Source organism: Alexandromys fortis, unplaced genomic scaffold, assembly GCF_014885135.2.
Source record: "Alexandromys fortis isolate MF-2015 unplaced genomic scaffold, M_Fortis_MF-2015_v1.1 scaffold_50, whole genome shotgun sequence".
Taxonomy (NCBI): domain Eukaryota; kingdom Metazoa; phylum Chordata; class Mammalia; order Rodentia; family Cricetidae; genus Alexandromys; species Alexandromys fortis.
The window spans coordinates 10,591,778-10,607,285 of NW_026067932.1; the positions used below are offsets into that span (position 1 = coordinate 10,591,778).

Below are 15,508 nucleotides of genomic sequence, written 5' to 3' on the forward strand. Positions count from 1 at the left end.
TTCCCCAGCCCCTCCCACTTCTACATCCCCACCCCCACCCCTCCCATTTCCACATCCCCAGCCCCTCACTCTGCACTTTTGTCTTTGGTTTGAAATAGCATGCTTTGTGTTTTATTTTCTCCATTTTGGCCTTTTCATGTAGACATGTACGCATCTGAACAGAGACAGTTTCTATTTTGCTCACTGTCATACCCCACAGGGCCTCACACAATGTCTGGATTCTAGCCAGTGCTCCAGGAAAGCTGTTGAGTCTAAGATAACGTCCTACTACTCAACCTGATAGTTATTAACACCACACACTGCCAAGCATCAGGAGGAGCCGTAGAAAATGAGGCTGAAGATTCAGCCCCCTAGAGTCTTAGAGCCCCAGGTGGGGACTGATAGGAGCTGGTCATTTGCTTATGAAGATCCTACAGAATGCCAGTGCCGGGGATGTAACTCAAAAGCAGATCACTTGCCTCGCTTGTAGGAACCCTGGGTTTTGTCCTAGCACTGGATAAATGAGGTCAGGATTTGGGAAAGACACTAGTCAGCAGCTGCAAATTTTTACTTAGGGAGAATAAATTCAAGATGTCTTTTATACATCACGGTGATAAAGGTAAATAACGCGCGCGGGCTGGAGAGATGGTTCAGTGGTTAAGAGCATTGCCTGCTCTTCCAAAGGTCCTGAGTTCAATTCCCAGCAACCACATGGTGGCTCACAACCATTTGTAATGGGGTCTGGTGCCCTTTTCTGGCCTGCAGGCATACACACAGATAGGCTATTGTATACATAACAAATAAATAAATAAATATTTTTAAAAAAAGGTAAATAATGCATTCTGTTCCTGAAAATTGCCATGAGAGTGTTAAGTGTCCTCGCTGCACACACAAGAAGAGGCAAGTGTGGGAGGCAATGCTTCTCCTGATCAGCCTAACCTGTCTGTTTCATGATGCACACTTCAGAATATCCTTCTCCTGATCAGCCTAACCTGTCTGTTTCATGATGCACACTTCATAATGTCTTGTCTCCGTGTTCCGTTGCTGTGAAGAGGCACCACAACCACTGCAACAAAAGAAAGCATTTCCCTGGGAGCAGCTGGCTTACAGTCTTAGAGGTTTAGTCCATTATCATCATGCAGGGAGCGTGGTTGCAGGCATGGCAGGCATGGTGCTGGAGAAGTAGTTGAGAGCTACATCCTGATCCACAGGCAGAGGGAAAGAGAGCGAGGAAAGGAGAGAGACTGGGCCAGTCTGAGCCTTTGAAATCTCAAAGCCTGCTCTTGGTGACACACTTCCTCCAACAAGCCACACCTCCTTATCCTTCTAATCCTTTCGAATATTGCCACTTGAATTGAAGCATTCAAATATTCACGCCTATGGGGGTCATTGTCATTCAAACCACCACCACCACCACCATATTGCACGTCATAAACACAGTACATTTTAATTGGCCAGTTTAAAAGCAATCATTTAATTGTAGCCACCAATCAAGTGTCTCCAGGGAGGATTTCTGAGGAGAAACAAGGTCAAAGCTGAGATCTGAAGGGTACATGAGTATCAAGCAGACAAAAGGCATGGAGGAAGGTGCTGGACCAGGAGAACAGCCATGGCAAAGTCCAGCGGGAAAAAGCAGTGACCGTGTAACTTGGCACCAGTTCCCAATGGCCAGAGCACAGGCTCAGGAGAGGTGACGGGAATGAAGACAGGCTCCATCCGGTGGAACATAGTAGGGCTGGACGTTGTCCAGAGGTGCCGTGGAAAAGTCATGGTGGAGCATGGCTGGACGCAGGACAGTGAGATCACTGCAGCTGTGATCCCGGCAGAGTGAGATGGACAGAGATGGATCACGATACATTCGAAACGGAAGGAAGCCCGCATGTTGCGGTAATATGAGACAGGTACATGTGTGGCTTGGAGAGAGAAGATTCTGCCCCCAACAGAGAACTGGGACGATCTCAGAGGAGTGATACATATTCTGAGGCTGAGCACGCAGCAGTGTGAAGGTCAAGAAGGCAGAGGGCACAGGGGAGGCCACCTGAGGCGCACTCAGAGAATGCCACTGGGAACAATCTAAAGTAGGCAGAACCGCGGTTCACATGAGGAAGTTTAGAGAAGGAAGATGAAGCAGAGAATGGAACTTGAGCTTCTGCTGAGACAGGTGGTCCTGGGGGAATGTCAGAGGGCCAGTGTGTGTGTGTGTGTGTGTGTGTGTGTGTGTGTGTGTGGCCAGAATGACTTCTGCTAATTCTGTTAGTGACTTCTGTATTTTTATCAAACAGAAGCATTTAATCATCAGATTTCCGCTTTTCTGGATGGGAATGGATTCTGAGTTGTTAGGCCATCCGCTGGCATCATCATCCCCTTGACTTTTCCCCATTTTCTGTAACCTCTTAGGGCAGGGAAAGATGGGTATTGTTCACGGCAGAAGCCACGAGAGCTTTTCCGAGAGGGTAAGAGTGAGGCGATCAGAGGAGAAATCGTAACTGAAGAGGGGATGGGATCAAGAAATCACTGGTCCCTCAAACACAGGTAGTGGGAACAAGCGGAAGCAAGAGAAAGAGGCCAAAGCCGGCGTTAAAGGAAGGCATGAGAGCCTGGGGATGCTCTAGTTCATGAAGGAATGTGGTTGAGCTGGGGCGTTGAGTCCAGAGTGTGCATGTCTCAGGTCTGTGTCTGGTGAGCGGATGTGATTGGTGGGATGGTTGATCAGAGTGCGCATGTCTCAGGTCTCGTGCATGAATGTCACTGGTAGGATGCCCAGTTCCAGAGTCGGGGAGTAGCTCAGCGCTGGCATTGTGCCGACTGCAGAGGTGCTGTTTGTGAAGTGACTAATGGCACCCAGTCCAAGCTTGGGGCCGAGTGAGCACAACACCAAGCCCCGCTGTTTAGTCCCAGCGTACCAATCACTTCAGTAGGGGAGCAGGTGGGGATACCCAGTGCTTCACGAGAAAGTGCATCCGTTACTTTTTCATCGCAACTGGACAACCTGAAGAAGGGAAGGTGTTGTGTTTGAACACTTGGCCTGCTTTACGTTTAGCTCCGTTGGGAGAGGGCTGTGGAACCTTAGTGAAGGAAGTGGGTCACTAAGGAAGGGAACCTCTTGAGATTTTATTGACTGACCCCACTTCCTGTTCACTCTCTTCCTGACCACTGGAGCCATAATCAGCTGCTTCCTGCTTCCATCATACCTTTCTTGCCACGATGCCCTATATCCCCTCAAACTATAAACCAAATAAACCCTACCCTGCTCACATTGTTTGGTGTCCTGTATTTTAGTCACAGAAAGGGGAAAAGGAACTATAAGATAAAAATGTGTGGGGCAGAAAGATCATGAGAGCCAGAATGGCAGGAAGTCTTCTGAGAGACTGACGTCTCTCCTAAAACGACTGCAAAAACACCACCTGGGCGATGACCGTCGGAATGGGGGAGATCGTGGGGCCCAACCCTCCAAAGAACTGCAGCCACTAGTGACTGCAGAGAGAGGGAACATTACCCTTTCCTGAGCATGAGCCCCCGATTTGGTTATCTAATACAAAGTGGTCAACCCTAAATCCATATACATACAAAAAACCCAAACTGAATTCAACAGGTTATATGTGTATATTTGTGCATATGTTTATATCTCTGTCTGCTTGTCTGTCTGTAATGACAAAGAAAAGGAAGATATCAGTTTGACACTTGGGGGAGAGGCATGAGGATAGAAGGAATGGACACGGGGAAGAAGAAGGTCCCTAGCATTTCCAATGACAAAATGCAATGACCACATTTGCCTTTTAGATGGCCCCTGTTAAGGAGGCTGGACTGGAGGCAGGGCCTCCTGAGAAAACATGGCTAGAGCAGAGTTGGAAGGAGCATAGAGACGCAGCTGGTCCCTAGGGGATGGAGTTGGGGGACAGTGAGGACGCCCTGCTGTCTTAGGGAAATTAGCAGGCGGTGACACTGGTCACAAAGATGGTAAAGGCACCACCCCAACATACAGTTTATGCCAAACTGCTGGCAAAGGAGAGGATCATAGGTCAGATTGGTCAGTGAATTCCCAGACAGAGAATGACAAGGACCTGGATTGTAACTCATATTGACTCACGGAGGTAGAACAGATGACTCCGGGAAGCCTGACCCTATGTCCCAGTGGCCTGTGGCTTGTCTGTAGTTGAGCCTGTGGCCCTGTTTATCCAGCCAACGGTTTGCCTATTTGCTCTGCGGAGGTTGTGTGGGATACCATGGACATAAACAGAACAGGGCTTCAGAACCCAGCCAGCCTTCTAAATCAAGTGATAATGAGACTTAGCAACCAAACAAAACAGCGCTGGTTTCTTTTATTATCGGAGATGATTTACAGGGAACAGAAAATGGTTTACGTTGTTAAAGAGAAAGAAAACACCACGCTGTAACATTCTGGTTGATTTGGGATGCGTCTTGTGAGGTTATCCTCAATGTTGTCAATCAGGATGACTTCTAATGCACAGTTTGTTGAGGAGAGCGGGGATCACAGTTTTTGTCCTACCCACAACCCAACCACCCTGGAGAATTCCCAGTTTAGTTCTCCACATAATCTGCTCATTCGCACAGCTTTACAAGCAAAAATTATAGCTAGAGTTTAACGTGTGCGTCTACCTGATATCCAATCCAAGCTGTTTTGACATCATGATATATCAAAAGGCTTTGGGACCGTTTTTTATGGCGATGTGAGTACTATTGAATGTATACACAGCATGTACTTAGCCAGTCCCCTGCCCTGGGCTATTCATGGTGTTTCTATTTTTTCTCTTATTAGAAGACCCACAGCTTCTGTGTTCTCACTTTAGGAAACTTTCTTAGATTTTGTAGATCAGAAAGTTTGAGTATCCGTGGCCCCTGACATATATTGTAAAACTGTTCCGGAGGAACAGCTGTACAAATCGGGTCGCTGGGAATCGGAAGATTCTAGTTGTACTATAGATTTCAATTTTTTATTACGTTTGTTTAGTGTGTATGCACATGAGCGTATATATGCTCATATACACATGTATACACACATATACATGCCATAGCACACATATGGAGGCCAGAATGCAGCTTGCTCCTTCCACTGGGGGTCCTGGGGATGGAACCTGAGTGTCACCAGGCTGAGGCAAGTATGTTTATCCATCTTGCTGGTCTTTTACTACAGGTTTTTTTTTTTTTTTTTGGTTTTTCGAGACAGGGTTTCTCTGTGGTTTTGGAGCCTGTCCTGGAACTAGCTCTTGTAGACCAGGCTGGCCTCGAACTCACAGAGATCCGCCTGCCTCTGCCTCCCGAGTGCTGGGATTAAAGGCGTGCGCCACCCCCGCCCGGCTTTACTACAGTTTTGACAGCACCAAGTGTTACCTTTTTCATAAAATCTGCTATAGAAGGCTCATAGAGCACTTCACTGCTGAACCCATCTGCACAGGAGAAATTTCCCAGGGCTAAACACAAGAGAGGCCATGCTTCTTCTGAGAAACTGGTGTGTCCTGAAGGATTGCTGGGACTCCTCTGTCACTATTGTTATCTTGTTTGCGCGGGTGGTTAGGAAATCAGAACCCAAATCATGACCCTCTTTCAGCCAGCATGAACTCTTGACTCAGCATTTATGCTCCTCTTGTCCTGGGCTATCGCTGGTGTTCATCCTTAACCCTTGGCAGTATCTGCTCTGGACCTTCCTCTGCAGCTGATCAGGCGAGGAGCCTCTGGAGGGGCTGGCCACAGGCTGACGCCAATGTAAGGGAACAAGGCCGTTAGACCTTGGTGTAGACTTAGCCTGCACCGCAGGGCAGGGAGGTCACTGACCCAAACTCCGATACTGCATTTTACACAGGACGTGGCAACCCCAGGGGACACATGACTATGAAAGTGGCACCATGTGTAGTTCAGAGACCAATTGGGTCATCTTTAGTATCACTGTTTCTCATGTGTGTTTACACGCAAGTGTGTAGAAGACAGAGATCCTTGTCGAGTGTCTTACCCATCATTCTCCACTTTATCTTTTCGGATAGGTTTTTCTCTGGGATCTAGGGGTCTCCAGTTAGGCTGCCAAGGCCCCCAAATCCTTTACCTCCATATCCCTAACACCGGGATTATAGGCACTTGCGTGCCACCCGCGCATAGCATTTTACATGGGTGTTGTGGATCTGAACTCAGCTTGAGCATCTCAAGCACTTGGCCCAGTGAGCCACACCCATGAGCCCACAGAATCACGTTTATAAAGTCTCATTTCCCTCCCCATGTGGTTTCATGATATTCTTGCACTGGATTCTCTGGGGACCATGTGAGCTATCTCTTCTCTCCCTCACCTCGAGATGAGGCAAGGCTGCCTGTCTGTTCTCCCCATGGAAGGCTCCCCAGTGTGCCACAGCGGGCAGTCTTCACTCTGCCCCTCTAAGATCTCAGTTTCTCACCATCTGTCTGCTTCCTTCTGTCCCCCGGAACTGGTGCTAGTGAAGTCAACCCCAGCACCACTCGTTGCTCCAGTTAAGGGCAGACGACATGACTCCCGGAGTCCTCAGACGTCACAGAAGGAAACCAAGGCACAGAGAGCTTGACTTTGTCAAACCCTAACAGCGAGCAGGCACCGGTGCCTGTTTATCACACGGATGGGTTAAGTCGGTGGAAGCACTGGCATGGGGGAGAAAAGGAAGCCATTGTGATGAAAAGAGTCTTACCTCGCGGGGAAGCAGGCTCAGCATCTCTCTACCATGGACATTTGCTCAGGACTTAGCCAGAAGGAAGAGTGCCTGGGGTTCCGAGCGAGAGTAAGAAGGAGAGCCTCCGAGGAAGGCATGGAGCCGCCAGGAGGTTCTGAAGCACACTACGTGCTCGCTAAGCTCTGGACTCTACATATGTGTAACACTCCCCCTCCCCCCACCCCCCTGAGTTTCACAAGGATTCTTTAAGGTAGAGGTTATTACTATTTTTATTTGAAAGATTGTATTTTTAATTATGTGTATGCATATGTGTCTGTGTGTGGGAATGTGCACATGAGTGCAGGAGACGGAAGAGGCCAGAAGGGGGCGTTGGTTTCCTTGGAGTTGGAGTTGCAGGTAGTTGTGAGCTGCCGGATGTGGGTGCTGGGAAGCAAGAACAGCGCCTGCTGTTAACTGCTGAGCCATCTCTCCAGCCCCCCAGTTCTGTTTTCTAGATAGGGAAAGCATGCCATTTGAACACAAAGGCATCTAGCTTACAAATGGCCAGGTTAAGATATAATTCAGGTTCTTTAATTTCCCAAACTCAGGCACACAAACTTTCCATCATGTCACATCTCCTAAAACGTCATCAGGAAACACCAAGAAAGGAGGCCTGTCGGCGTGTGCCTACCTTGGCCGATGGCCTCCTCTCCAGACTCCTTTCAGGAATGTGGTTTTCCCGGGCCATAGTAGTCCTCTCCTCTACAGAGAGGTGAAGGACAGGAACAAGAGCCTTATCTTCTCAGTCCACAGCAAGACCAAGCTTCCCTATGTGCCAAGCCCTAAGCGAGGTCTTTGCTTTCACACACCCTACATTCAAGAAGCAAGAGACCCGATTAGCACTCAGTGAGGAAGGCCCGGATGCTCTCAGGTGAGACCAAGTCAAAAGACAAAAAGTAGAACCAGGTGATGTCAAGAGGCTGCCTGAGCTACCGGACAGTGGTTGGTCCAGGAGGCCTCTGAGCATGGAGATCTGGCTCAGAAGCCTGTGAAATGGGGGTGACCTTGAATTCTTGTAGGGAAAGGTGGGGAGGAAAGGGACCAGCTTGTAGGGATGAAGGAGGGATGGTACACAAGGCCCAGTTACAGGGCTGAAGTTGGGTTTGGTTCCAGCTATGATGGCAGGCGCCAGAGGGACTGGTATACTTTAGACCAGGCTGGCTTCTCCTGGCTGTGAATACCGGGAGTAAAGCACCACAGCCCAGTGATATCCCTTCAGGATCAGAGCCCCACCATCAAAGCACTGGCCACCTGCTCCCCACACACACCAGAGTTCTCTCTAGGGTGCCCAAAGACCCAACAAGTTAGTGCACCAGGGTCTGTTTCCTTGCCTTCGGTCATACCACCACCACCACCACCTTTTTCCTGATGCGTAACTGGTTCTCATGTTGTCTTAGACACACACACACACCAGCCCTCCCCCCTTTTCCTGATGGATCACTGGCTCTTGTGTTGTCATAAACACACACACACACACACACACACACCAGCCCTCCCCCCTTTTCCTGATGGATAACTGGCTCTCACGTTGTCTTACAGATCATAAGGCAGCAGTTTCCTCAGCTAACCACCAGAAGACTCGGGACCCGAGGACAGTCAAAGTAAGCACCAAACAACCCCCTGGGCCTTGAGGGAAGACCCCAGACCTCTCCTCTGGAGCTTGAATCTCGGCCTTGGCGGGAGATCTGAGCCTAAGTGGAGGAGAGGCTGGCCTTCCAAAAGCCTGGGACTTTTGGCCCAGTTGCTTGTTACCGTCTGACCCTTGCCAGCCTGTCCCCAAGTGTTCTCTGTAAAGCAATCTCCTCTGCATATTTTCAAGAAGTCCTGTGACTTCTTAGACTGTCCCCAGGTTGTACGGACTGTCAGTTGAGAGACCTCTGCTCTGATGTACAGAGTGGGCCACAGACACAAACCGTCTCCACCAAGAACATGGGGAGAGGCCGGAGGCTCCTCCTGCCTTCACCTTTTCAGCCAGCCTGAGAACGTTTGCTTCACTTCCCTTGTCCGAGACAGTTTACTCTGAAAACTCCAGCTCACCGTGGTCCTCTTGCCTGAGTCTCTCACATCGTGAGATGACAGGTCTCATTATACGTGGCTTGCCAGGAACATTCTGATACGTAAGACCAACGTGGAGACCTCAGGCCATAGTAGAGAAAGAGAAGGGGGCAGGGTATGGAGAGGCCTTCTGGAGGAACTGTCGCTTAGGGCCATGAGGACACCTGTCTCCCAGGTGTGTACCAGAAAGGGGGACCCAACCTGTCCTGCTCCATCAAAGATACACAGGATTCACCTCTAAAGATATTTTGGAAACTTTCAGCGTCAGGAAGTGTTCCTTGGGAGAGGAAGGTGGCCACACAAGTTTGGCCAGCCCCAGTTCAACAACTTCTTGTGCTCGAAGACTTCAAAGAACCTTCCTTATGCTAAGGTGCACAGCAGCTCCACTAGAGGGTGCCTTCTTCTCAGGTAGCGGTCTAGACCTTTGACCACCCCAGCAAGGCAGCACAATGAGCTATCAAACATCAAAACCTTAAATCACAATATAAGACTAAAAGTCTTGTCTTTGGGGGGGGGGGGTGTTCAAAGGCACACCCCACATGGTTATCCTGAGAAACTCACAATGGCCTCTGAGCTGTACACCCTAGGTTTTTATTTTCATTTGATTTGGTTTTTATGATGAGATAAGGTTTTCGATAGCCCAGGCTGGCTTCAGACTGGATATACAGCAGAAGAAGGCCTTGAACTCCTGATCCTCCTACCACGGTGATCACAGGCCTGTGCCACCACCACTGGCTTTGGGCAGGACATTCTTATCCTCCAATGAAGAGTTGGCTTTGGGAGGGGAGGGGGGAACAGATTATCAAATTTGGGAAAACCCTTTTTTTGGTAAAGTCTGAAAATGAGAATAGGTGAGCATGCGTGTGTGTGGTTTGTCCGTCTGCGTTTATGTGTGCATCTGTACGTAAGCCTGCTTGTGTTTATGTGTATGTCTCTGCGTAAATGTCTGTTTGTCTATGCGCATGTGTTTCTCTGTCTTTCTCTCTCTGCCTGTGTGTGTGTGTGTGTGTGTGTGTGTGTGTATCAGAAGCTCTTAGGAGAAATCCCAAAGGAATGCCCAGAAAATTTTTTATTAACTAAGGAAATCTTAAGATCATTTCTCAATGATTTATTTCCCAGGGTGACTACATTGAAGAACAAACTTCCTAACTTCATTTATAAAGAAACCTTCTGGTAAAAATAAGGTTGCAACTTCAGTAAGGACAGAGTACAAAAATCAGATTCTTTGATAATTGTTCGTTGGTGAGCTCTAAGTCAACAATTCAGAATCTTGGTTGAGCCAGATTTGAACCTTACATGGTGGTTCTGCCCAGCATCCTAGGACCTCGGAGTCGGAGGCAGGAGGCAGAAGTTGAAGACCACATGAATTTAAAGGCCAAGCCTGAGGCACACAGCAGGACATTTTCAAGGTGGGGGTGGGAGGGTTGATGAAAAGGATGCCGACTGGATGGTCTTTGGAAACCGCTGGCTCCAGTGCACACTTGAATTTCTAAGGAGTAGGAGAGTTGATAAGGGAAAACCAGAAAGGGCAGGAACAGAACATACGTGTTTCCCGCCCTGCGTGCACTTGGAGAATGGTCCTACTGAGAGCATGTTTTTCTCTTTGCCCTTCTCTTTTCCTTTAACCTATGCGTTAGCAGAATGGGCAGCCCCCGTGTTTGAAGCTTTGCGTGCTCAGAGCCCTGTTCTACTACTTCCTTAAGGATCCTTCCATGTTGTTCACCTTCTCTGCCAATCTAAAGGCAGCAAGGTCCTTCAGGCTGCAAAAGAGTCTCCTGCTGCAGCATGGCCTCCCCAAATCTCTCAGCAAACCCGCTTTGATAGACCAAACATAGGCATGGCTACTGAGGACCGATAATACTCCCTTCAGACCAGAACTAGCAAAACCAAGAGGGGACAAGACCAGAACAGTAACTGTACTGTAATTTATGATCTCAACAACATGCGTGGTTAATCAAGAAGTTAGCTATTCTTATAATGTTGTAAATATCCCATAATTCCATATTAAGATATGACTACCTTGGCTTCAAGCAGTTCTAAGGAACATTTTAAAGCTAAGGCAGTATGCTACAACTGTCTCCTCTCCAGAAGGTACCTCTGGAGTCACTGGGGCCAGCCCCTCCCCCGCAGGGGCCCACAGAGGAAAGGCAGTTATGTGACAGTTGGGGAGTAGAAGACCCAGACGGTCGATATTAGCTCAACACAAAGAACTTTGTGGTAACGCCATCGGCTGAAAATGAGCTGGGCTGCCTTCGGAGGGCCTGAGTACTTCATCCCAGGAGGCATGCAGATGGAGGCAAGCTGCCCTCTGGGCAGAAATTTCACAGAATGGTACCAGCAGGAAGGGGGCTGTGAGAGGGAAGGTTACAGTGCCCCCCTTTCTCCCTCCCAGTGAAACCTCCCAGGACTCAAAGTGCTTTCCTGGACCCATCGCCACGTGTCTGTGCAGAGAGAAGAGTAGCTGATGCATTGACCAGTGTCTCTGAAAACGAGGTCCCCGGTTACCCTAGCCTTACCACTGCACTGCGAGACTCCACCCTAGACCACTAACTCGGAATCTTGGGGGTCAGGATGCTGCCGTGTGCTCTGTGGGTGATTCTTAGTGTTAATAAAGCGTGGGAATCACTGACTCAGAGGTGCAAAGCCTGCCTCTGCTGCCCGCTCACCTGGGTGGTAAATTCTCTAGACCTTAGCTTCCTTGTTTGTAAACTATAAAGTGTGAGTTCTTCCTAGCCTCGTGGGGAGTTTGTGAAATGACTCCGTAGCCCTCAAGCTGGTGGGCAGATGGTTCGTGGGCCCCATTCTCAAATGTTCTGAATCAGTGGGTTCTGGGAAGGGGTCTAGGAACCTGCATGTCTGTTAAGCTCCAGAAGTAATTCTGAGGCACACCCTGTTCGCCGTTAGTGGCACACAGAGGCTGTGTAGGCAAACAGACTGGCCCACAGCCTGTCCTTGCCTGAAATTGCCCTACGCCCTTGAGCAAATCGCTTGCCGTTTCATTTTTTTTTCATTTTTTTCTCATCTTTAGGATGATCGCAGCAATCCTCATTTCAGAAGAAGGTTATTTTCAAATTAATGAGAATAAAGTACTTTGCGAAGTGTTCAGAACCTAAGTGCTCAGTACAGAAAGATAAATCAAAACCCTAAAACCCCGCCACCTCCATCAACAGCAAAGGCAGCCTCCTTCTGTCCCTCCTTAGTCGTAACTAAAAGTGTGTCTGTGATTATGCCTTTTGTGAGTTAAGGAAAGGTTCTGGTCTTTGGCATTCAGGGTCACACCAGACACTGAATGTATCTTCTTAAAACTGCAGCCTTTAATCCTAGTACTCAGAGGCAGAATCTCTGTGGCTGTCTGAGAGTTTGAGGCCAGCCTAGCCTAAATAGCAAGTTCCAGGCCAGTCAGGGATGCACAGTCAAACCTAGTCTCAAATCAACAATAATAAAATAAGAATGAACAAATCGTAGGTCCCTGAGACTAGCCTTCACTGAAGAAGATAATCATGGCCAGGTACATTTTTCTTGGGGATACATGAGCACATTCTGCTCTGGATCCCCACAGAGAGGGGACACTGAGGTGTTAGGTACCCTTGGGAAGGTATTTGGTAGACATTAGAGATCAGGTATTAATGGAAAATTTCTCTTCCCTTTTCTGCTTTGCAAAGTATTTGACTTAACATTTTCTGTAGGAGGCAATTTCAGTTATTTTTACCTGCCTGATTGATGGCTGGCAACGTGGAACTTTGGCTTAATTGTAGATTTCAGGGATGTCAAGCCTTACAGAAGAGTTAACTCTTTCAGCCCTGGGTTGGATGTGTCCAGCCATCCTTGGTTTTGAGCAACATTCTCCAACCCAGGAAACCCCCAACTAATAATGATCCGTGTACTCCCCCATCTGTCTCTTTCTCGGCGGCCCAGGTACCATTACTATGGGATAGCAGTGAAGGAAAGCTCCCAGTATTATGATGTAATGTATTCGAAGAAAGGAGCTGCCTGGGTGAGTGAGACAGGCAAGCGAGAAGTGACCAAACAGACTGTGGCGTATTCTCCCCGGTCCAAGCTTGGGACGTTGCTGCCAGACTTTCCAAATGTCAAAGACCTGAACCTGCCAGCCAGTCTTCCTGAGGAGAAGGTAACTTCATAGAAAGTGATTGCTAGGGATGACTATCCTCCCTCCCTCCCTCCCTCCCTCCCTCCCTCCCTCCCTCCCTCCCTCCCTCCCTCTCTCCTTCCCTCCCCCTCTCTCTTCCTCCTTTCTTCTCTCTCTGTCTCTGATAGAGTTCAAAGAATTCCCAAATGTCTACGATGCTTTTTTGCAGAAGCACATATACAAATGATGCCTTGGGGTCTATTTTTTTCAGTGTTATAGCCACAAGGAGAGTTGAGCTCCCCCCCCCCCCGCCCTACTGTGTCATGTGCTAAGCGCTCTACAGTGTATTGGACACACGAGTGTGAAGACCATGTTAGTTTGATCTTCCTGGAGCCCAGAGTCTCAGGGTGGAAGATGGGGGCAGAGTAAAACCAGTGCTTTGGTACTGCAGGGTAGCGTTTGGGTGCCACATGAGCACAGAGCCGGGAGCCAAGGCGTGTCAATCATCCCCCTCCCACCTCAGGCCTTTCAGGATGTGTGGCTGTTGGGTGAAGTCCATCCCTCCAATGGAACAAATGGTATCAAGGCTGCAATCCCCGGGGCAGCCCCACTGTGTACGAATGTCTCCTTATTCACTGACCCTTCACTCACCCCGCAGGTGTCTACCTTCATTATGATGTACAGAACACACTGTCAGAGAATACTGGACACTGTCATAAGAGCCAACTTTGATGAGGTAGGTCAACATGGCTATGCCGCGAATGCTCTGTTACAGTATTGTACTTCACACCGCTCCTACTTTAACTCCCACCAGGTACAGGGCCTGGTGTCTAGAAGCCCCTGGCAGCCATCGGCCCACCCACCCTTCACAGCCATGCTACCAGGCAGGCACCGCCCTTTTCCCTGTCTCACAGAGGTCATTGTGCAGATCAGGCGGCATTGAATTTCCCTTGATTTGACTAGATGGTGACACATTAGGAGGGCCATCTGGAGATTCTGAGAGATCATCCTTACTGGTTTTGGGGTTATTGCCCTCCTCATCCTAGAGGATCTCCATTTCCTCCCAACCCCATCAGCAGCGCCATCTCTGAGTGCGAGAAGTCCATGCTAGTTCTGCTTTAGGATATTCCATTCAAGGAAAGAACAGAGGGAAAAGCCAAAGAGAATCGAGGCACCTGCTTGACCGGAAGGACACTAAGTTCCTTGTGTCCACAAAGCCAAAAAAATTGGTCGGTGATCTCATAGCAAAATTGGAGCATATACTAAATAGTGTATGTAAAGTGTCCAAGTTTCTGCAAAAACAAAATAGAGATAGACATTTTGGTAACTGTTGTTTTACTGAGCACTTTCCAATGCCAAGCCAAGTAAGAACTCAAACCATGTCATTAGATGTCTTTCTACATGTTATCCCTGTGTTTGCTGTAAACTAAACACGGGCATGGAAAGACAATTAAAAAATAACCTTGCTTAGGTGTTCTTTAAAAAAAAAAGGGAGCTGGGGAGTTGACTTCGTGGTTAAAAGCACTTGTTGCAAAGGACCCGAGTTCACTTCCCAGCACCCACGTGGAGGCTCTCCGCGTCCTTGGGCAACAGGCATTCATGTGGTACACAGATGCACATGCAGGCCAAACACTTGTACACACAAAATAATAAAAATAAATGGAATAAACGTTAAAAATCTGGTGCGCCCCTGGAAGACAGGTGGAAGTTTAGGAGCCTGGATGGACAGCCCAGGATGCTGGGGTGCAGTGGTCATGTCCAGCCATTTGCCTGGTTCTTCCACGGAAACTGCACGCAAGGACTGCGGAGTCCTTCCCAGAATTCCTCCTTTTGTCTAATGATAAGTTTCCATTTATCCAATGCCGACACGATGCCAGGCATTTTATATGTCATCTTATTTCATCCTAACAATGGGTAGAAATCACTATAGCCATCTTAAAAGGCCTGCCAACTCACACGCGTAGTCCCGAGCATCAGATTTGATTGTCCTGCATTTACACGGCTAAACCAGAGTTTTAATCCCCTGCTGTGTGTCTGTTTCTCCCAAGTCTAACCTTGCTGGGATCCTCTGCCCAGCCACTCAGGCGGCCACCTCAGCTCTTCCCTCTCCCTCCCCTCCTATCCAGCCCAGGGTGGGGTCAGAGCAGCTCTGTCCTGAGTGGGAACACTGTCCTCTCATGTGTCCCACTTCACTGGTGGCCTCGGGTCTCTCTCTCCTTCCTTTCCTTCTCAGAGGAGTGGGGACCGCTGGACTTTCAGTGACAGAGGAAGAGAAGGAAGGGAGGATGACAGTGGATGGAACACATGATACAATTGCTGCCCGGAGCTTGGGGACTGATGAGGGTTCCTTGTATGGCTTGAGCAGGCTTCGTACAGACAGATGTCTGCTAGACATCTCTCAGTGGACTTGTGGTACCCTACACAGCAGCTGGTCTTTTCCATACGTTCTGCTAGAAGCTGGCAGCTTATAGAAAATGGGGGCAGAGCTAAGGAAAACAGAGTCGGAATCTACCAGCTCTTAGGAGTGACGTAGGCAGAGTTTAAGTAGTGGAAAGATGAGGTCTAGTGACTGGTGGGATCCGGGACCTGATCCTGGCAGGGTCTGCAGGGCGGTGCAGACCACCAGGCAGAGACAGGAAGCTATGGAGTGGCGGCAGCAGAGAGAGCCATGGGCCAGGGAATAAGCCAGACCCCAGCTACCACG

The 15,508-nt window shown here is 48.8% G+C and overlaps 1 protein-coding gene across 1 annotated transcript in view; it reads left to right on the forward strand.

Annotated features, from left to right (window-relative positions):
• Positions 1-1,678: 1,678 nt before the first annotated feature.
• Positions 1,679-15,508, forward strand: part of Rfx4 (regulatory factor X4) — a 74,671-nt gene continuing 60,841 nt past the window's right edge. Inside the window, exons 1-5 of the mRNA XM_050145534.1 lie at positions 1,679-1,806; positions 2,377-2,432; positions 5,625-5,700; positions 12,633-12,846; positions 13,463-13,540. Coding sequence (XP_050001491.1) covers positions 1,679-1,806; positions 2,377-2,432; positions 5,625-5,700; positions 12,633-12,846; positions 13,463-13,540 — 552 coding nt within the window. The remainder of the gene's footprint in view (positions 1,807-2,376; positions 2,433-5,624; positions 5,701-12,632; positions 12,847-13,462; positions 13,541-15,508) is intronic.